Source organism: Carassius auratus, linkage group LG36F, assembly GCF_003368295.1.
Source record: "Carassius auratus strain Wakin linkage group LG36F, ASM336829v1, whole genome shotgun sequence".
NCBI lineage: Eukaryota > Metazoa > Chordata > Actinopteri > Cypriniformes > Cyprinidae > Carassius > Carassius auratus.
The window spans coordinates 786,472-808,952 of NC_039295.1; the positions used below are offsets into that span (position 1 = coordinate 786,472).

General features: G+C 41.0%; 1 protein-coding gene across 11 annotated transcripts in view; it reads right to left on the minus strand.

Moving 5' to 3' along the window:
• Positions 1 to 890: 890 nt before the first annotated feature.
• Positions 891 to 22,481, minus strand: part of atp2b2 (ATPase plasma membrane Ca2+ transporting 2) — a 132,134-nt gene continuing 110,543 nt past the window's right edge. For 7 of the 11 annotated variants that reach the window (XM_026240754.1, XM_026240756.1, XM_026240753.1 and 4 more), the window contains 7 exons: positions 22,022 to 22,128; positions 21,108 to 21,299; positions 19,418 to 19,631; positions 18,980 to 19,191; positions 14,354 to 14,461; positions 13,472 to 13,654; positions 891 to 5,099 (listed from right to left, as the gene is read on the minus strand). In XM_026240754.1, coding sequence (XP_026096539.1) covers positions 4,791 to 5,099; positions 13,472 to 13,654; positions 14,354 to 14,461; positions 18,980 to 19,191; positions 19,418 to 19,631; positions 21,108 to 21,299; positions 22,022 to 22,128 — 1,325 coding nt within the window. In that variant the 3' untranslated portion in view covers positions 891 to 4,790. Of the gene's footprint in view, positions 5,100 to 7,035; positions 7,088 to 11,800; positions 11,973 to 13,471; positions 13,655 to 14,353; positions 14,462 to 18,979; positions 19,192 to 19,417; positions 19,632 to 21,107; positions 21,300 to 22,021; positions 22,129 to 22,481 lie in introns of all 11 variants that reach the window. The other 4 variants (XM_026240763.1, XM_026240759.1, XM_026240761.1 and 1 more) reach the window with 3 other exon arrangements.

Below are 22,481 nucleotides of genomic sequence, written 5' to 3' on the forward strand. Positions count from 1 at the left end.
TTGCATTGCAATCTTATTGAGGTGGGGTTGACATAACATTGTGGTTAGGCTTAAGATAAGCAGCTGTCACAGAGTTATTATACATAGTTTAAAACTTAATTATCTAATTTTTCTTTAGTTTATGTGCTTAAATAATTTAAACTGAAACTGACCTAAAATCAGTAAAAACTATAGACAAATTTAAAATACGGGTAATACTAATAATACATATTAAGAACCAATAAAATTACAAAAGCCCACAACAAAATTACTGAAGCTTTAACTAAAATTAAAATGAAAGCAGAACATTTAACAATAAAAACAAGTTTAGTTATATTTAGTTATATTTGTGATTCTGAAATAAAACTGGCATTGATTTGATTAATTAATTTGATTATTCAGATCAAGTGTCTGTATGGCAAATGCTCTTTAGTAATTGAACTCTTCTTTCTTTCTTTCTTTCTTTCTTTCTTTATTTATTTATTTATTTATTTATGTTTTTAAGATGTATCCTGAAACATAGGAACTTTAGTGCCAAAATTTATACATGTTGTATATGTTGGTTTAATATTAGGTTAGTGCATTTATAAAGTGTAATAAGATGTACTTTTAAGAGTGACTTAACTGAATATGATAACAAATATAATTATAATAGAGCCCAAATAAAAACTACTCAAACTAACTACTGTACAACTAATCACAGCGGCTCCGTATACAGCCACACTTGATATCATGGAGAAATCCCAGTGAATTAAAGCAGACAGACTAAAGATCTTACTTTAGCTTTAACTTTCATGTACTATAATGGTGCTGCAGCTCTGAAATGTCTGCACCAAACCCAGCACATAAAAGCATATGGTACAGATAAAAGATCACACACACGCGCGCACACTGCTCACGGGACACGGGTTCATGCTTCTCTGGGAATTTATTAAGTGCTTGTTTTTTTGTCATTTTTTCTTTCATTTCATTTGTATCACTTGCGCTCCTGTCTGGAATCGTGGTATGGACAGTGAAGCAACAAGAGTCAGTTCATATTCTCAGGCTAGAAAATCATTTACATCACAATTAGTTTTGCCGTTGTTGTTTTACTGACTTGTTGACCACAAACATTCCAGCAACACACTCTAGGGTAGATGAGAAACAATCAGAAAGCTTGACTTTTTGCATAGTATTAAATGAACAAAGACATTGAGTTTGTTTATTTACAATTATTGTATAGATTATAAAATTCATAAAAACAAGATGGATGAACACTTTTCATTTGCCCATAAATTGCTAGTGCGCCAAAAGTACCTGTGGCGTCGTATGCTCTTTGTTCCACAAAACGCATGCTGCTAAGTACAGTACATAGAAGCTGATGTATTGCAAGAAATATTATTATTCAATATTATTAGAATGCTGCCATCCTTCCATTTTATTAGTTAAGCATTTTAAACTGCATCCGTTATTAGGCCCTTCAACACAAGGGCACAGAACTAAAATGAATTCAACTGAAGTGGCCAGTCATACTGTAAAAGATCTTTTCTGGAGTCATGCAGTCCACGCACATTTCAGAGAAACTCCCCTGCGTTGCCTTTCTATGTGTCAGAGGTGATTCTTTTGGTCAGTGTACAGAACCCAGACAGCAACATAGTGTTGGTCCAGATCCGGCCCACATCTGGCCCGCATGAAATCCATGCGGGCCAGATATGGGCCAGACCTGGGCCGAAACTGCTTGCTGTCTGGGAATGACTGTGAATGAGGCTTTGACATGTGTTAAAGGGATAGTTCACCCATCAGCCGATCAATTGAAAAGATCAGTTTGTTCATCATTAGCTCTCTCTCACACACCAAGGAGAGCTACGGAGGAGGTCATGACTTTCTGTAGGTAATTCCTTTATTCTAATCTACTTCTGTTGTTTCATATGTCTTTAAAGGAGACATATTATGCCCATTTTTTAAATTTGTAATATAAGTCTCAGTTGTCCCCAAAATGTGTCTGTGAAGTTTCAATTCAAATTACCAAACAGATCATTTATTAGATCATTTGAAAATGCCTATTTTGAGAGGAAGCTGTTTTTTTGTGCCTATCTCTTTAAATGCAAAATAGCTGCTCCACCCCACCCCCTTTTTCAGTATAGGGCTACGCCATTACAGCCAGTACCTGCTAAATAACATCTGTTTGGGTTCTGATTATCTATTTATTGCACTGAAATCATGCATTTTAAACCATATTAGTTTAAACTTCAGATAAAGAGTTTTCTGAGTGCACACAGACAGAAAGTGGCTGTTACAGCATGTGAGTACTAAACTAAGTTCTCATTCACACACGAGTTTATGTTAAAAACACACGAGTTACAAAAAGAGTTGGTTGTGTCCGTGAAGGTAAACAGCTGGGAAATAAATTGCTTGTTTATTTTAGGTCTGTGTGGCAGTAGCAATATACAGTAAATAAATCAATAAATCCACTGCTCTGTCTCCTCTGAGGCTGGGACTCTATACAGTGTTCTGTGCTCGTCTGTGCAGCCAAAGACAGAACAGTTAGTGTGTTTTGCTCAAACTTTCCCAATGGCATTAAAAGATGTACACTGTTGTCGTTTGCAAAAATGATAGTGCCATGGGTGGAAACTTACAGATTAAGGGGCAGTGATATTATAATGAGATCCCTTTGCCACGTAACTAGGGGAGTGAAATCAGACACACTCGTTTTTTCAGACGCTTGCAGAAAAAACTTACCAAAACAAAGTTACTAGGTTAATCTTTTTCATGTTTCCTTGGTTGGTAGATGCACCAAGGACCTGATTATAGCACTTAAAACCTAGAAAAGTCAGATTTTCATGATATGTCACCTTTATATAGAATAGAAGTCATGCAGCTCACTTCTGTGAAGCTTTCATAATGCTTTTGGAACGGCGTGAGGGTGAATAAACCATACCTTTAACATGATAAAAGGAAAACAATTTCTGGTGGGGGGGGGGGGGGTGCAAATCTGTCTGTTTTTTTTCATATATATTTCTCTCGTTGAGTATGCCTGAGCTAACAGTTAAAGCTTATGCACCTTATCTCGATGAGTAAAATTGTCAACAACTTTTCAATTTAAGAACGATGGAGAAAAATGAGTTGCATATTAAGTGTATGACATCATGCCTTTCAAATTCCAAAGAATATCGATGAATAACATGGGTGACTTCATAAGTGTGCCTTCCAACAGACCCCCATTTGTCCTTTCACTTCTAGAGTACAATAAATAGTTAACGACTAGTGAATACTGTTGAGATGCTAGAGTATATTTACTGACTGCAGGAAGACAAGCTTGATTTGAACACAGAAGCACATCTAAATTTACACCACAGAAATTCATTCATATCCTGATAGTGCAGAAAAGGATTATAAATTTATATATAGATATATAGATATATTTTTTGTTGTTGTTGTTGGTTTGGGTTTTTCTTTTTTTTTTCTTTTTTTTTAAGAAAAGAGGCAAAAGCAACATTCCTTATTTTTGTATCGTTACATGACATAATTCAGTTGTTCAAAGTGTCGTCAGCTCAGCAGCTGGGTCCATTTCCTTTAACCAAAAGAAATATACAAATTAAATGTCAAAAAGAAGAATCAACACAATAAATCACAATATTTGAACACAATTTTGATTTCCATACAGAGATGCCAAATATAACTTAGTTTACATGTTTCCAACATAAAACCCATCGCAGCTTCTTATGGTCACACAGAACTGAAACTATTTTATGTTAAATAGTATGTACTTCTAAAGAAGATATTTAAATCCAACCTGATATATCTGCTCACATTTGAGGCCGACCACAAGTTCATCGCCAAAACCTTCGAAGCTAGCCAAACCGATTGTATATTTTCGGGGTGCTCAGAGCAATCGATCCCGACACTTGTTTAATACTTCGATGCCACGTGAATGATATATCCCACTATATTATGGTTTCTTTTGTTATCTTCTAAAAATATCTACATTATTTGACAAAATAGCAGGCAAGTCCAGCGCACAATTGGAAATAATACATCTAAAGTCGAATATTACAGGAGTACTGAACAACGTGAGCTGTTCCAACTATGTCTGCCGTGTGGTTTTGAACCCTACAAAGAAGTTTTAAACCCTACAAAGAAACCAGGACATATCTACAGGTTTGTAAACAAATTACATTCTCTTTAGGACATAAATAAGTTAAAGTAGTTATTGAAGCAGAACAAGGCAACATGCCAACAAATAAAGTTAAACTCTGTAAATATATATTTATAATATGTCTATAAATATATATGTACGCTTAATAAATTCTAATTTCCATGGGATCTCTTTTTCCAACAGGTGCAAATCTATTGTGCAAGTTCGGAGTCCTGCAACCTGGATACACCTTAATCAATAACCAAATAAATCTATACAATTAGATACATGCCACACACAATACTCACAGATCAGTGAATCAGAGAAGCTGTCTTAAATTAGCAGTCCACCGCACATCCCATCAAATCAAATCAAAACCGTTTAAATAAAAATGAAGGTTTCCAAATAAAAACCTGGGTAATGTACATTCATGCAGGAGCAACGATAATAGCTGAAATTGATTTAAATTACTCATTATAGTCTGTTGTTTCCTCAGGATGTGGGAGCGTTGCGCTTGCGCTCTTGTATTGTTTCTCGAGACGCTCCGCAAGTTAGTCGTCATTCATGCGTTCGATAAAAGAATGTGGCGCGACCACACATACAGTCAACAGTACACGATCCATGTTCGTGTGCACTCCGGAGCGCTTTTAAATGTAGAGTCCATGATGATTTTTGAGCGGTCTCCCACATGAGGTGGCTAAAGTGATGTTTCCAGACTATGAAGCGGGCTCCCGGGACTGGAGGAAGCTGCAGATTTACTTGTGTCAGTCGTCAGGTTTATGCCGCTGTCGATGGCGTTGTTGTTCTTGTTGGGAGATGAGGGCTGACTGGAGTTCTTCCTGGCTGCCTCGTCATCAAGGTCGGTGTCGTCAATGAGAGGAATGTGAGGTGTGGAGTCCTCTATTCTAAACTCTGGATGAGTCATGAAATTGTGGATGGAGGTTCTGGATTCAGGTTTTTCCAAGCCTTCGTAGAGGGAGCTACGAAATGCGTTCACAACACGTATCTGCGAGAGGAAAGAGATCGTTGTCAAAGGCTTGGAAAGTGAGCTCGGAAGACCCCCCCAGGGGCACAGTGACAACAGGAGGAGGGAAAGCCCATGGACCCACCAAAAACATTTGGAATGCATCCCTAATTAACTTATTCTACCGTGCACAGTTTAAGGATTGCATCAAAAAGAACATAACTTAAACTCATGGTAAAATAAAAAAACAGGAAAGGAAAACATAGGCAATGCTCTTATGTCCCGTACAGTACACAATACAGAATATGGTCCAAAGTGTTGTATACCTAGAGACAAGCATTGTTAATTCAACAAAAATGGAACAAAAGGAGAGATTAAAAAAAAAGAAAATCCAAAATATCATGCAAGTTGAACACATCCCGTGGAAAGTTTGGTAAAAGGAGTAGATTAAATATTGAGATCCAGGATGAGTTTCAAGGTAAACCCAAAGTCAAAGGCAAATAAAAGAGAAGTTGTCTACAAACATTTAGATAGATGATGACAGGGACAGGAGAGCCTATGCTTCGAGAGCATAGAGTCACAACACGATGATGGAAGTGAACCAAAAGCTTGACAAGCCAACACAACCACTACACACAACATGCAGCTCGGGACAACACCATGTAGAGATGAACACAGGCACACAGACTGTGGAATAAGAAAAGAGACGAGAACAAACACAAGTCTGTTCTTTCAACAACTCCATGCGTCTCTGTGTAAACACTCAAGTATAGGCCGAAGAGTTTTGGTCAGATTCACGGAACTACACTAAAAAATAGGAGAATAACTTAATGAGTTGTTACTGTGTGGAACTGAGACTTTCTAGAAATATTTTACTGTGCTAGTTGGGAGTAGCAAATATTTTGCTTCAAAGGTTACAATTATGAACAAGCAATTACAAAAATCTAGGCAAACTTTTTTTGATAGACCTGGTTTTGAGGGACTCCTAGTTGAGGGGTCTTTTATATTCTAAAGTAAATGTTAAAATAACATGGCTTGCCAAATGATATGTTCGAATAATGTGTTCTTCTGGCATGCCAAATAAATTAATGTGTGGAAAAAATATCCTCTCCCTTGTACCCTTCTCTCTGTTCTCTGTGCTAAATCCTAGCAACAATAATTGCACTTGGCTGGTCTAAGCTTATAGTAAAACGAACCCTAAGTGTCTATACTGTTGGTTACTAGAGAACGCTCCTACTCAAACTGTATACCTGCATCTATGAACTGCCCCACCTGAAAGTTAGTAACTTGCAGACTTTGCCAATGCCCGTGTAAACCTCTCTTGAAGGAAGATGCAAAAGTAAAGGTTAGGAGCTCATTAGGGTTTGTAACAGAGCCTCTATCATACCACCAACTACTGACCTGTTGAACATAAAATTATCAATATCAGTGAACTACCTCCAATGACCATTAAACTTGATTCTTACCTTGTGTTCTGGTAGCAAATAGCACACTTTCAACCTAGCTAAGAGCAAACTTACAAAGCCAACACAAACAGGTCTGAATGACAGATGAAAACAAATGTCAGAAGGAACCACATAGATGAAGACTGGCCTAAGGTTTAGTGAGATTCTGCAGCTCTCAGTATCATACGACCAACAGAGTAAAATCATGAGACATAATGGGTCGCTGTGGGCCTCGGATCTACATCACACAGACGACAAATAAGACAAGACTATGGGGAGGAATCGCCACACTCTTCACACGTCTCCATTGCTGTGTGGAGAGAAAAAAAAAGGAAAAAGGGAAGAAAACAGCCTCCCGTGACCAATAGAGTAACTTTAACAATGCAGCCTAGAGCATTTCAAAGAACATGTCAGGCTACAGCTGAGTGGAGTATGGTACCGTTGGCAATACTTGAATGTTTACCCAGCCTGGTGAGTTTGTTGGTGGAATATTAGTTCACATCAATTTTGCGACGGCCAATGGAGGGACTCACAACCTGAAATTCACTTCGTAGACTGCACCCTTAGTCCAGGGCTCTTAGCACTCTGGGGAAAACAAACACATGGTACATTGAAACACATGTTCTTCTTAGAAGTGGGTTAAAGATGATCTGATAAACAGTGACATGAAGAGTAAGAGGAAATCAGAAGCAAAGCAGATTTTCAGGGATGCCCTTTGACAATACACTAATTGTCTATGTCTAAAGATAAGAAATTGTTTGGAGCGCTCCGGTGTAATGCCGAACCTCTGTTGGACCCAATGGGTCAAGCCTGACCTTTTGACTTTGAAAGTCCTTTGACTTTTTTGAGTCAGTCATCTGAGCCGTTATTGCCATGTGACTGATAGGAGTATAGTTATAGAGTATAGGACTACAAATTAAATAAAAAAAATGTATCATCCTTGGTTGAAATGGAGGTTTTGGTCACGTTCAACATTACATCAGCGACTGACAAATTGAAATCTTGCCTGAGAGCCCAATCAGATTTGAGCCTTAACAAAACAAGCCAATGAATGTTAAGATGATCTTTGCATCACGCACCCTGCCCCGCAGCACCGCTATATAAGGAGAACTCGAGCAATCGCACATTCAGCTTTTCTCTTCACAGCGAGCGTTTCTCACGATTCTGCTCTGCCAATCATCATTCAAGTGTGTAAGCAACAAACCAGATGAAAGCTCTCTAGAGAACATTGGTGTGATGGCACGTCAGCAGTGGTCACTACTGAAAGAGCTTTTCTCTGCATTGTGCATGCTACAGGCTTATCAATCAGTCCTGCCGTACAGCAACCATTCCCCTGGGTGCTTCAGTGCTAAAAGAGCTTTTTCCTTAAAAGAGCTAGCAGGCAGTGAGGATCATTTTGAAGACGTCTCTCTGTCTGTGCATTTCTGGATGATTGGTTTCTGAGGGGGACAGTGCGATGTGGCAATAGCCTTGGCCCACCCTTGCGCCTTTCTTTCCAGAGGTGTGCTTACTTAATTCTCCTATCTCACAAGGTGGCATTTTCAGCGCCACTGTTGAGGACTGTGCCCAGCAGCTCTTCACAGTTCAGAAGCAAGCCAAAGCTATCAAGAGCATGCCTCAATGTGCTACCAGCTGTTAGGGGCTACCCTTCAGCCTGCTCATCGCCAAGGGCATCTGTCCTCTGCGACAAAAAATAAAAAAATGCTCCACAAGCCAAGCTCAACCATGATATCAAGCCCCCCGGAGGTAGACGGTGCCACCCATCTCAGCCACTGTTAAATCCTCCAAACAGTGGGCAAAACCACTCCTGAGATGGGTGACCCAGATATGGAGGGAGCTGCTCTTCCCCCGGAGGAGGGCTTTAACTTTTTAAGTAAAATTTCTGTTCCTCCACAGGCTTATGGCCAGTGCAGTAAGAATAAGTTTTCTCTATCTCTGAGTCGCAAGAGAACAAGGATGGCAGTGTGTGATGCTAGGCCTTGCCACTCTCATCCCCTTCTTTTTTCGCCAGCGGGCGGCAAGGCCTCAGCTATGCAATTTAATTCACCAGGCGTCCCACCAGGCCTGAGCTTTTGGCATAAGGGTAGATATTGTTTTCCTACTGGCGAAGGATGCGATACAGCTGGCCCCTCCAGCCGATGCTGAATACACTGTTTCACAGAACGTACTTCTTTCTACCCAAGTAAGGAGGTGGGTTGCAGGTAATCTGGACATGCATTTCTTAAACTGGGCTCTCCATATGCTCCCATTCAAGAAGTTAACGCAGGAACACATTTTCCAATGCATTAGTCCTCATGATTGGCTTGCAACGATTGATCTGAATGACATGTACTCGATTCTCCACTTTGCATTCGAGGGACAAGCATTGCAGTACAAGGTCCTCTCCTTCAAGCTATCCCTTTCGCCTTGTGTCTTCATCAAGGTCTTGGAGGCAGCCCTTGTCCCTTAGATGGAAAGAGTAATTCATTCTCAAATACCTTGATGACTGGCTCATACTCGTCCAGTCTCGAGCACAGTTGTGTGAACACAGGGATGTGGTACTCTGCCACCTCAGCCGGTTGGGGCTTTGGGTCAACTGGGTAAAGAGCAAACTCTCCCCCGTGCAGAGGATATCTTTTCTCAGTATTGAATAGGACTCGGTCAATCTAAGCCTCTCAGTGGAGGATACCTGGAGTCATTTCAGGGCAGAAGTCCCACTGAAACGGTTTCAGATGCTCCTGAGGCATATGGCATCCGCTGCTGTTGTCACACCACTCGGACTGCTTCATATGAGACCGATTCAGCATTGGCTTCATGACCAAGTCCAGACATGGGTATGGCAACAAGGCACTCACTGGGGCTCAGTCACCCCATCCTGTTGCCAGAACTTCAGACCTTGCCTTTCTTTGGCTGGGAGTTCCCCTAGTGCAAGTGTCCAGGCATGTTGTTGTCTCAACAGATGCCTCTACCTTAGGTTGGGGGGCCATGTGCAAAGAGCATGCAGCATCAGGCACCTGGACAGGGCATCGTCTGCAGTGGCACATCAATTGCCTCAAGTTGCTAGCAGTATGACTTGCTCTGGGCCACTTCAGATTGCTCTTAAATGACAAGCCATACTGGTCCAGATGGACAATACTTTGACCTTTGTGTACATCAACCACCAGGGTGGTCTACACTCCCATAGCATGCCGCAACCTGCCTGCCATCTCTGTCTTTGGATTCAGAAGCATCTGAGGTCGCTTCGTGCTGTTCACATCCCAGGTGAGCTCAATCGTGTAGCAGACGAGCTCTCACGCTGGCCTGCCCTTCCGAGAGAATGGTGACTTCACCCTGAAACAGTCCAGATGATCTGGAGATGCTGTTCGGACGCTCAGGTAGACCTGTTTTCCTATCCGGAAATGCCCTCTTGCCTCTGGGCCTACACAAGTATGCGTCTCCCCCAGTGAGCCCTCTCACACAGACATTGTGCAGGGTCAGAGAGGACGAGGAGCAGGTCCTCTTAATAGTGCCATTCTGGCCCAGTTAGACTTGGTTCCCAGAACTGATGCTCCTCGTAACAGCCCCTCCTTGGTGTATTCCTCTGAGGAGGGATCACAGAAGCACACCATCTTGGCTCCTCAGTGAAAAACTGAATGTGCGACTGCACGCACTCACCTTATATACCCTCACTGCAGGGCAAGATGCAGGATGCAAAGCTCGCACAACAGCATTCATTGGCTTATTTTGTTAACACTCAAATGTGATTGGGCTCTAAGGCGAGATCCTAATTTGTCAGTCACTGATGTAAAGTCTCCATTCCCTCCTTCAGGGAACGAGGGTTACATATGTAACCGAGATGTTATCATCCCTTAACTGAACCCTGAGTACAAATCCTTGTGAAAATCCCCCCCAAAAACAAAAATTATATTCTGTTTTCTTTTTGTTTATTATATAATTAAAAAAAACCTTGCTATTTGTACTGCATTAAGCTAACTGGGACTTGTTATAGCCCTTTCGTATCATTGTTCTTCTGTTGATTTTGATTGCTTCCATTGTCCTCATTTGTAAGTCGCTTTGGATAAAAGTATCTGCTAAATGACTACATTTAAATCCGGCCAGAGTGTGCAGTGGTTCTTTAAAACTCAAAATTAACATAATGAAATGTCTTCATACTTCATAATTGTCCAATGACCTGTAAACTCAGAACTACTGTAATTAAAAGGTTCCAACAAATCATCTTTATCAAAAGATTGTACACCTGAATCTAGGAATTCTATGGCATTTTATTACTAGTCATAATGTGGTGTGTACCTTGTTTTTCATTTACTTTGTAAGAGTATAGCGAGGTGAATTTGTGTGATTAAAGGGGACATCTACTGAAGGTGTAGTAACCATGTTTTTTTGGCATATTTATTACCATTTGTATCATGTCACACTGCTCATAAAATCAAAACCGCTTGATAACTGAGACTGTTTAGGTTTTTGGGGAGTAAGAAAAGAGGAGTGAATGGATTTTTATCATTGTAGGTTAGTTGTGTCCACACACTTCTAAGAAATATTTGTATGTAAATACAACATAAAAGTGAATTTTGCATCCGATGTCCCCTTTAAGAATTCTGTTGTCAATAACAAGGCTCTACATGGATCCATTTTGCTGTTGCCATAGAAACAAATCATTTCTGACTCAGAGAATAAGAACTGCTCTGAGTAGCTGTTGTCTCGTAATTATGGTAACCCTCACATATGATTAATGCATCATTATACTGTATTTGCAAAAGACTTCAGAACATAGCTTCTTTTTAGAATTTTTGCAGCAGAGCTGCTTCCCTGTGATGCCTTTTTCATGATGTTTACTGTTCAGTGTTCAGTCTGAAATGTAATACATTGCACGTTGTACTTTGATGAATTACATGGATATAGTGCTTAGGTATCTTAAATTTTGCAATTTTCCAGCTCCAGACTTGTGATACCCCTGTTAAAAAATAAATAATAATAATATATATATATGTATATGCTTGTTAGGTATGTTTTGAAGCATGGCAGCTGGTTTACTCTCGATTAAGCTGGTCCATAGTTGGCCATGAGCTGGTTTAAGCAGGACATGTGCTGGACCTGAGAAACTAGCTCATGCTCAGGACCAGTTTAAGCCATCTCTATCCAGCAGCGATGCTTCAAAACATACATATCCAGCAGGAGCATAACTGTTTTAAAATGAGTTTGAATCTCTTTGAATCCAGTGTCGTTGTTTTTTTGTTTTTTGTTTTTTTTTATGATTGGCCCACTTCAGGTCTGGTGTCAAAGGGCATCCCTGATAAACACCCAAAGAAGAGTGTCACTCACGCCCAGAGGGAGCAGCAACAGTGCTGGTAGGAGAGGAAAGAGCATTGCACAAGGACACGTGACTAGGACTAGAAACATTGGTTACATCCTGATTTTGACTGGTGGTGGAGGATTGGCGTCTCAGAGCCCCCTGAAAGGAAGTCCCACTCTTGAACGTGTTCACTACCTCGATCTGCAGGAAGGGGGAGAGAAATACATGGAGCAATGCTTCATCACATGGACATGATTTAGAAGACTTCGACAGGCCCTCATCACACATTAAACACTTCATCTGAAATTAGCACTGAGGCTTTGATGGCTTTAGAAAGGTCCTCCTCCCTGCTGTTGCAGCTTTGACAGCAGTCATGATGAACGCCCAGAGACCCTCGAGAGCCTTGTGGCAGGACTGCATCATTATGCCTAGAAGAGTACTGTTATCATATCAAATGACAAACAACAGGCCATAGCAATTCACCGTAAATGATCTGCATGCCACTACCAAAACTCTGTCGTATACTGCGTATTATACAACAGTTAGTGCTGCTCCTCTAATCTGATTGGACAGACGGCATTCCGGGAGTGCAGATATTTAGAATATGTTCCAGATAAAAGTATGTGAGTGGAGCTAGGTGATTTTGCCTGGACCGAGAAGCAGAGGAGTGGAAGTAAAGATCCAAAAGTCTTTGAGCAGGTAGGGCCATTCTCTGTCCCCTCATATATACTAATCAGCCTTGATGATATTCAGAACAACAATGTGCTTGCGATATTGCTAAAGGACATGATTTCAGACTGGAGTGTAATATTATTGCAGGAATGGTGTAAGAATAATATGAGTGGGGGAGGGCCAGTGTAACTCAGTGAGTAGTTCTAACTTTTTTTTTTTTTAAGTGTAGACAATTGGTTAGACACTAACCATAGTAAGGCTTTATTTGGAATAGAGTGATGTGGAATTATACTGGTAATTCTACTACCTACTATCTGTTAAAAGTAGCATTCTAATAGTCATTATGCAACAATAAATGTTTCATAAAGACACATGAAGCATTCGAAATAAATGCTTTATTACCATTTGAGTGACTAAGAAAATATATTATACATTACTTCCAGTTCACACTAGAAACCACACTAGTACTGTATTGTCAGGTCAAGCACTTTACAGCATTCTGCACATTGCACATTTTGGAAAATGTAAGTATTTTATCTATTTCATGACTACATGTTCAACGTTACCAGTGTAGGCACGGTTTTAAAAATGCAATTAATATATGTTGTTCCTAAAATGTGCAGCACCCAGAATCATACTCAAGGTTTATTTTGAGGTTTTCATTGTAATTTAGATCTAATTATGCAAAACACTATTCAATCAATCCTGTTTGGTTGGAATATAAAAGTAGTTTTCATGAAAGGTGAACTGACAACCCATGATTAATGCAGCAGTACTGAAGTCTTGCGATCAGTGCTGATGTTTGTGCCAGTAATGGCATTTGGCAGAGCCGAGCTGCGGTTCAACCTCCGCACTGTTCTAAATCTGGCCGTAGAACACATGCAGATGGTGAATCTTGAGTACATAATTGCAAACACAACTAATGTACCAGCAGAAGTATAGTTACTTCCCACAGATGCCATTCGCAGAATTCATGCTGAATATTTCATGTCATTCATAACTTCCCAAAGACTATCAGATGTTCTAACCTGAGTCTGGATTCTGTTGAGGCCTCTGAACCAGAGGATCTGCCCTCGCCGCAACTCTCTCTCAGCGTGATCGATCTCCTCCTGGTCCTCGTTCATCTCCTCCTCTGGCATTTCATCCTTCTTCGACAGCTGACCAGCACCTCTGAGGAACCTCAGCTTGCTGTTTGGGATTGTTGAGATAACCTGACCCAGAATAGGACACTCGTTTATGGATATTAGAACACTATAGCACACAAAGCAGACTCATTTCAGAACTCCATCCTCACAGATCCAGATGAGGAACAAGCCCTGTGTATTGTTTGTATTGAGTTATGCTGGCAGATACTGTTGACAACTCAGATGGCAAAAAAGAACACTTACATGCCCCAGAAAAGCAACTACCAATGAGATTCATACTGTATAGTAGGATATATTACTCACAATTCCTTCATATAGACACTGACCAAACAGTCATGTTTCTATTTTTCATCCATGGAAATATGTCAATCTTTGAAGGCTATATTTTGGCTGCAACCCTTTATGCGGTGTATTATGAAAATATTCCCAATGAAGTGATACTAAAATCAACTTCCTGTTCTTGGGAACTTGCTTTAGCAAAGCAATCTGTCAGCCTCTCAACAAAAGAGCATACTTACCAATGGTAAATTCCATGTATTTTAAAATTCTACAGTGATTAAAGGGATTCACCCAAAAATGAACATTCTGTCATTATTTATTCATTATTTTTGTGTTGTTTCTCCAACTTTTAGTTTTTTCAGTAGAACATAAAGAAGATATTTAAATGATTGTTTAACTGTTTTTTTTTCCATACAACAAATATCAAGAGGGTATAAAACAACTCTAGACCTTTCTGACCTTAAGAATGAGAAATTGTTGCATTACCTGTCCCCAGACCAGTTCTCCCAACCCCAGGAACACACACCACATCCACTTATCCAGGTCCAGAGGAGAACAACTGAACGGTTTCCCTCCAAACTGAACAATCACGATCTGAAATGAAATGTCAAAATGGATACGTAAGGACCAATAGTTGTGCTGCACTATAGATGGGTGCATTACACCGTGTTTATAACTACACTTCTTTCAAATCATACAGAACCTTTTAAAGATGACTGATTTAGTCATTAATCACTTACCCCCATGTCGGTCCAAATTCCTAAAAGCTCAGTTCATCTTCGGAACACAATTTAAGATATTTTGGATGAAAACCTGGAGGCCTGAGACTGTCCCATAGACTACCAAGTAAATAACAGTGTCAAGGTCCATAAAAGGAATGAAAAGTCGTCATCAGAATACTCCATCTGCCATCAGACGTGCAATCTGGGTTATATTTCATGAGGGCACACTCACATATGATTAGCTGAGGTATGGTATGCGTATTTGGCGTGCTGTCCGGGAAAATGGCCAGAACCTAGAGTACCCCCCTTCTCCGTCTATTTATAAAGTAAACTCAAAGTGAGGACATGGGGTGGAGGAGGGATGCTGATAAACCGTCAATGGATAGAGGTAAGTCAGCGATATTTATACTATGGTATTGATTACTTGATTGTGGTAATACTTGATTAATTGATTGTGGTAATACTTAGGCTAAGTATCTGACACGCTCCTCCCGAATCTTGTTACTAGAACATCATTTCACAAGTTCACACTTACATATAATTAGCTGAGGTACGGTATGCGTTTTTGGCGTGCTGTTCGAGGAAGGGCTCCGAGCTCGGGAATGGCCCGAACCTAGAGTACCCCCTAAAAAGCAGTTGAATAAATGGACAGCCGCCAGATTAAGAACTCCCATTCCAAAAATAGCATTGAGTACTGGCGGGGACTGATTTATTTTTCTGAGAAGAGCCTACGTACTCCGGTGGGAGCGACCTAGGCTTTGGAAGGGTAGGCCCTACCGGCTGCAGGTACTGGACTACGTGGTTAGGGGTGCCCGGTCAGTTGGGCTCCAGCCGATGCTCACCGGGAGCTCACAGCATTGGAATGGTGAGCCCTACCGGCCGATGAGGAGGAGCAGCATGGTTGTATAGCCTGACCGGGTGGACCGAGTTGCCTTGCCTGGAATAGGTCACAGTGTCAGCGTACGGGCCCTACTTGATGATAAGTCTCTGCTATTCAGTGGGCGAAGGCCTATGGCTGAACGGAAGGGCCCATGAAGCCTCCGACTGGCAAGTATAGACACCTGACCGGGACAACTCTCTCCAGATGTCTGAAGGCAGCACACACATCAGATGGGTAAGCCCTTGCCAACCGTGGAATGGAAAAGAATAGTTTGTCTGGCCAGGAGACTCTCACCAGACATCCAAAGGGAGCACACACATCGAATATGTAAGCCTCACTGACCATAGAAAAGGAAAAGGTAAGGTTGTCTAGCCAGGAGACTCCCACCAGATGACCGAAGGGAGCACACGCAAAAGATAAGGTTAAAGCTAGGAGGCTCTCACCGACGTCCGATAGGAGCTTAACTCCTGGCATCGAATGGGTAAGCCTCTATGGCTGAAAGACGGAAAAGGTTGTCCAGCCGGAATGCTCTCACCTACGTCCGATAGGAGCTTAGCTACCAGCATCGAACGGGTAAGCCTCACTGGCGGAAGATGGAAAAGGTAAGGTTATCTAGCCGGGAGGCTCTCACCTACATCCGATGGGAGCCCCAACTCCTTGCATTGAATGGGTAAACTTATCCGGGCGTAAGACGGAAAAGGTGATGTTGAGTAGTCAAGCAGTTCTCACCGACATCCAAAGGGAGCTCGAGCTCCTGGCAACAGACAGGTAAGCCTTGCTGGCTGTAAAATACAAAAGGTAAGGTTGTCTGGCCAGGAGGCTCTCATCTGCATCAAATGGGACCTCAGGCTCCTGGCATCAAATGGGTAAGCTTCACTGACCATAGAATAGAAAAGGTAAGTTGCGAAGCTCTTGCCGGTGTTCGGTGGGAGATAATGCTTGCGGTATCGGTTGGGTATATGTTTTTTTTTTTTTTTTTATAAAGAGTCGTCAATGAATAGTGGTTCATCTACGGATTTTGCCTGAGAATTTCTGGAGCGTAGGTATGCTAGGATGGATTGGTAAGGCTGGGTTGGGGAGGGGAGATTGAACATGTATATAAAATGACCTACTTGGCTTGGTCTGTCTTGCTTTGTTTGATTAAAAAAATTATTGTTTCATCATCAAATATGGTTAGGTCTGATACGGTAGGGTTGATTTTTTATTGAATTTTGAAGAGATTGTGAACTCCGAGCACCTGAGAAAACACGTTGTCGAGCATGTGAGCTATGCTGGGGGTTGATAATTTGTGCGGAGGGTGTAAATACATTTGTGAGGACTTAACGCTGTTGTGAAACTAAATGAAATAGGTGATAGAGAGTAGGAAAAAATCTGGGTACAGAATGTTATAAGTGAGATGGAATGCCTTTAAGCAACTCCACGCAGTCACGTATGACTGGAGGCTTCTGGGAAAAACTGCCTGGAGAATAGAGTCGAGCGATGGTTTCGAGAAGTGGTGCTTGCATTCAAATTCAATCGTATGAAGATATAGAATTTTCTGTCCTGTCAGTGTACCTCAAGTGCCATGAATTTGGATGCATGGGCATAGCTTAAAAGCTGAGGTAATGTCAACTTTTGCCAGCCAAGAGCTTAAGAATATATTTTTTTCCCTCTCAACTATAGGGGCAAGCTGAACAGGTTATTTCAGTGAATAGCTGAAACGTAATAAATAAAGGCAACATTTGAGGTCATGTTCAAGGACTTATGATTGCTGTAGCATGTCTGTCGTAAGGAATTGTGCAATAGGACGGAAAGGGCTCCTGCAGGAGCAGCTACTGCTGCGGCAGTAGGTAAAGGTGGAAAAGGTTCCTGCAGGAGCAGACACTGCTGCGGCAGTTGAGAAATATAGATAGAGGCTCCTGAGGGAGCAGACACTGCTGTGGCATTGGGGAGATACAGAAAAGGCTCCTTTGACAGTGGGGAAAAACAGATAGAGGCTCCTGTGGGAGCAGGCACTGCTGGGATGGCTGGAGTGAGGATGGGCTGTAATAGATGGATGGGGATGTTAAATAGTGTTGGCTATGGTAGATCACGAGTTTGAGTGAACGAGGATGGGCTTGCGTAAGAAGGGTTGGCTGATGAGGGTTCGGTGAGCTTCTTTGATATGGAATTGGTCTGACCGCTAATAGGTCTTGGTGCCCTCTGCATTCTGATAAAATCTGTGTGCTGATTTGCTGGTTCGAAAGGATGGTTGGGGTATGGCGGAACATAAAGAAGTAAAGGGGAGCATGAAAGGAGGAGGAGAGATAGCTGATTGAGCCGCCTGCAGAGCTTGCTTCGGCTGCTGTAGTTGTTGGCTGCAGGAAAAGTAGAAGGGTTAGTAACATTTGATGGGTCAAGCTAAAATGCCTGGGTAGTCTACTGTGTTGCCAGCTTAGCAATTGGTTGCCTGATTTGACAATTCCTCAAGCCTTATACACATTAGTGCGTTCTTGTTGGAAAAGCATCTTTTCCTCTAGTTTTGGCCTTCCGGACTTTTTAAACAGCCTTCAAAGCGGATAAATTTGGAATGCTGTCTTCACGTTGACTGGAAACAGGGGCTTTAGAAACGGGCTTTGAAAACGATGAAGCATGTTTAGTCTTGTAAAACATTGTACCAGTAGACATGATTATAGCAGTAACGTTTAATTGCATTTATGTGTTATTCACTTTCAAGCGGTTTCTAAAGAAATTTAATTTGCATGCTTTTCGTAGGTTTGCTTCCAGCACTCCAGGAGAGCCCGGTCTTGAGCAGGACAATTGTGGTGTCAAGAGAGGCGAGCTCGGGGCTTTGCACGGTCTATTGGCAACAACGTGTGGCTTGGCGATAAGAGCAGCTGTCGCGATAACGCTTAATGGTGCTCAGAGGCTGTTTTTGGCAGGGTTGGAGGGATCATGGGTCTGGCAAAAAGTAGCAGATCTGAAGAAATCCCCGGTATAGATCACTTCGATGGAAGGAAAATTGGGTCTGTGATAAGATGACAGACAGAGTGAACGGAATGCTGATAAACCGTCATTGGATAGAGGTAAGTCAGCGATATTTATACTATGGTATTGATTACATGATTTTGGTCCACCTGTGTTGATTAGGCTAAGTATCTGACGTGCTCTTCCCGAATCTTGTTACTAGAACATCATGAAGAGACAACCAGTTTTTTTCCAGTTTTCATTCAAAATATCTTAAATTGTGTTCCAAAGACAAACAGAGCTTTTACAGGTTTGGACCGACATGGGGGATATATATATATATATATATATATATATATATATATATATATATATATATATTCAATATTGTAATGTAATTTGATATAATATTATTCTACTGTAGTAGATAAGAAGCAAATTAAATCAGAGAGTTGCATTTATATGTCTGTAAAATATATATGGAATGACGAAAACAGATCATTCTGTAAGCTGGCTTGTTATTGTCCCTCAAGTCCACATGTCATACTGACTAGAAACCCTGTTCAACATTTTATTTTCTGGTACCTGAATGGCGAAAGTGCCCAGAACAATGGAGCAGAAGATGGGATTTCTGAAAATGCCATCAAACACATTCCTCTCTCCATGGATCTTGCGTGCGTTGATCTCGTTGAAGAGCTGCATCATGACGAAGGTGTTGAAGATGATTGTGTAGTGCTCAGAGGGAGGAGAATGCAGCGGTGCGTTCCTGCCACTGTCAATGTCAAAGATCTGCTCGCCTGGAATACAAACACAGCGTAAGACAGGACTGAAGATCCTACATGCTTTGGTAACACTTTATGTATAATGCATTATAAAAGTAGTTTTAATGTACTGTAAGTAAAGTGATACCAACGTTTCTTCAACTATTTGTGTAAAATTGTAAAAAAAGCCATTTACAAGGCATAAAAGCAAAAACGTATTTGTTTAGCATGCATCACAGATCTACAGTTTAAGGTAACTCACCCACAAACAGCAGTGTGAAGATGATGATGAGTTGGTACACGCCATGGCCCAGGATGTTCTTAGTCATGGTGCTGGAGATCAGGGGTTTGTTTCGGCCGTAGGGTTTCCTCATCAACAGAGACTCAGTGGGAGGTTCGGTGGCCAGAGCCAGAGATGCAAACGTGTCCATGATCAGGTTTACCCACAACATCTGCACTGCTTTCAGAGGAGAATCCTGGAGGAACATACAGTTCCTCATCACAACTCATGAGACCAATAAAACATAATGAACTGAGCTAGCATGGTCCTCGTGTATCAACATATTGGTAAGAAGACCCTGAAAGTCATTAACTCTCATTCATCTAACGCAGTCTGGATGTTCATTTCTCATGTCGGTAACTTCAGCCAGTCTAGCCTCTTTCTCTCAGAAGTGCTGCATCATTTATTAGGTCAGAGATCCTCTAGGAAATGAAACTATTCTATTTTGGATCACAGGGATGAACTCTTTGGCCTTGGCCTAGTAATCTAATATGGATTCTCTGCCATTTCCACATGTCTCTGCGTAGTCTAATTTGAGACTTCATAGCAGGTCGGATCTGTCATCTCATAAAAGACATCTACATTTACATTTAGTCACTAAACAGATGATTTTTCCAAAGCAACTTAAAACAAGGAATTAAATCCAATGAAAGAACAATAATAAGTGCTGTGACAAGTCTTGGTTAGCCTAACACAATACACAAGGATATATATAAATATAATGATTATTAAAAGAAGAGAGAATGCTAGTGTAAGATGGTATTTTTTTATAATTAAAAAAAGTGGAATAGAAATTGAATAGAGAGCAAAAGTGTTTTATATATAAATACTGTATACATGCACAGACAGGCATCTCGTTTATGGTAGCTGTGGTTTTAAATTAGTAATCAGTTTTGTGTATTTCGTGAAGAAAATGTGAGTAGTCTGTACAAAACTAACAAAGATACAATGCTTGAGTGTTGTATGGTTGCCAGGGCGTTAGTATGAGGTTGCTAAGGTGTTCTGATCCCACCCTCAAGTCTCTGTGATCTTCTGGTCTCTAGATATGGCTCTTTTAATATAACTCTATGGGGTCTTTCACCTGTTTTATCATCTGTCAGGTAAACACGTGAGATGCTTTGATGGATTATTCATGCAGGGTGAGTTATAACTGCAGTTCAAGAAGGGCTGCATTTTTAATAAATACAAAAATACAGTAATAGTGTGAAATATTATTAGAATGTAAATCAGCAGTTTTCTGGGTGAATCTGTGTTAAAGTGTAATGTATTTCTGTGATGCTCCGCTGTATTTTCAGCATCATTCCTACAGTCTTCAGTGTCACATGATCTTCAGAAATCAGAATAATATGATGATTTACTGCATTACACATATTTTAGTAGAATATGTGATACACGATTCTTTAAACAGAATAATACATTTTATAATAAAATAAACACTGAAACATTTTGTAATATCTTTAATCTCACGCTTTCGATAAAATGTAATGCATCCTTGAAAAAACACACATTTTACTGACCCCGAATGTTTGAACGTTTACACATGCTGAAGTTTATTACTCAAGTCTGCTCAAATCACTCATGACAGGTTTGAGCAATAATAATGCTGATGCTTGCTTTAGCGGTGAATGCTCATTTAGTGTGAGCACCTGTGTGTGGACAGAGAGGCACGGACCTGTGTGATACAGGCTCCAGTAAAGGCAACGATCACAGCCACCACGTTAACGGTCAGCTGGAACTGAAGGAACTTGGAGATGCTGTCGTAGACGTTGCGTCCCCACATCACAGCCTTCACGATGCTGGAGAAGTTATCATCCGTCAGAATGATGTCAGACGCCTCTTTGGCCACATCTGTCCCCGCGATTCCCTGTCAAGACATTTCACATCAATACTAAATTGCATCAAGTTCCAAAAATCGCCATAAAATCAAAATAATTTATTCATTCATTAAAATCATCGTGATCGGCATATGCTGAACCACATATGTTATGCATTACTAAAATTAAAAAGGTTGTATTTTTAGAGTAACATAAGAAAAAAAGAAAGAAAGGAATTCTATTTTGCATGAAGAAAACATTATATGATTGCTGACATTATTTGAATGACATAGAAGCACATTCACTTTCTGGTTGAATTAAAGCAGACCCTCATGTGGACAGTGAGTGATGGTCAACTCCTGTTGGTCTCGGAGTAAAGCGTTTGTGTTTTTTAAAGACTAGCCTGAGAGACTGTTCTGCTTTAAGACACATCTGACAGTAAAATCATGGTGAATACCACAGAGAGGAAGCCGCCGCAGGCAGCTCGTGTCAGTTTGATGAGCAGGAACACAAGAAGATGTTCTCCTCTGACATGGCTGAACTTATGAAAATAGAAATAGCGGGGCGGTGCTGACACAAGCTGTTTTTTTTACCTCATGCAAGTCAACTGACAGATGTCAAGAACAGGAGTAAGAGGCACCGGCTCACACTAGGGGGCGCTCTGGGCCTGTGTTTGCGCCGCATGAGGTGGCGTGATTGTGCTGAAACGAGGACAGCCTGTGTTTGAACAGCTCAGAGACTGCAATCACGATGCGGTTCGATCGCTGCTCACCATGGCAAAGCCCACATCTGCCTTCTTGAGGGCCGGTCCGTCGTTCGTCCCATCACCAGTTACAGCAACCACCTGCCGCTGGTCCCCCATCGTGCTGTCAATAATACCTGAGAGACAAGTCACACATCACTGACTCATTCTGCAGTCGCTGCCTTTTTCATTTACTGTGCATTTCTACAAGATCTGCAAGAGACATTTTATCAGACAACGAACTGCTGAACCTTCTTTATCACATTGCATTGAGCGATATGAAGAGTTATATACCATATAACTACAATCAGTAATACTTGGCAAGCTTTTAAATATAGCATAAGCAGCATTTTCAATATATATAGCATAAGCATATACTCAAGCTTGCAAATTACTTAGTGCGCTTCATCAAAATGTTGTGGACACAAATGCTTCTCCTTCACAGGAATGACTGATTCCTCAAGACTTATAATGAGCAGCCATATGTTGC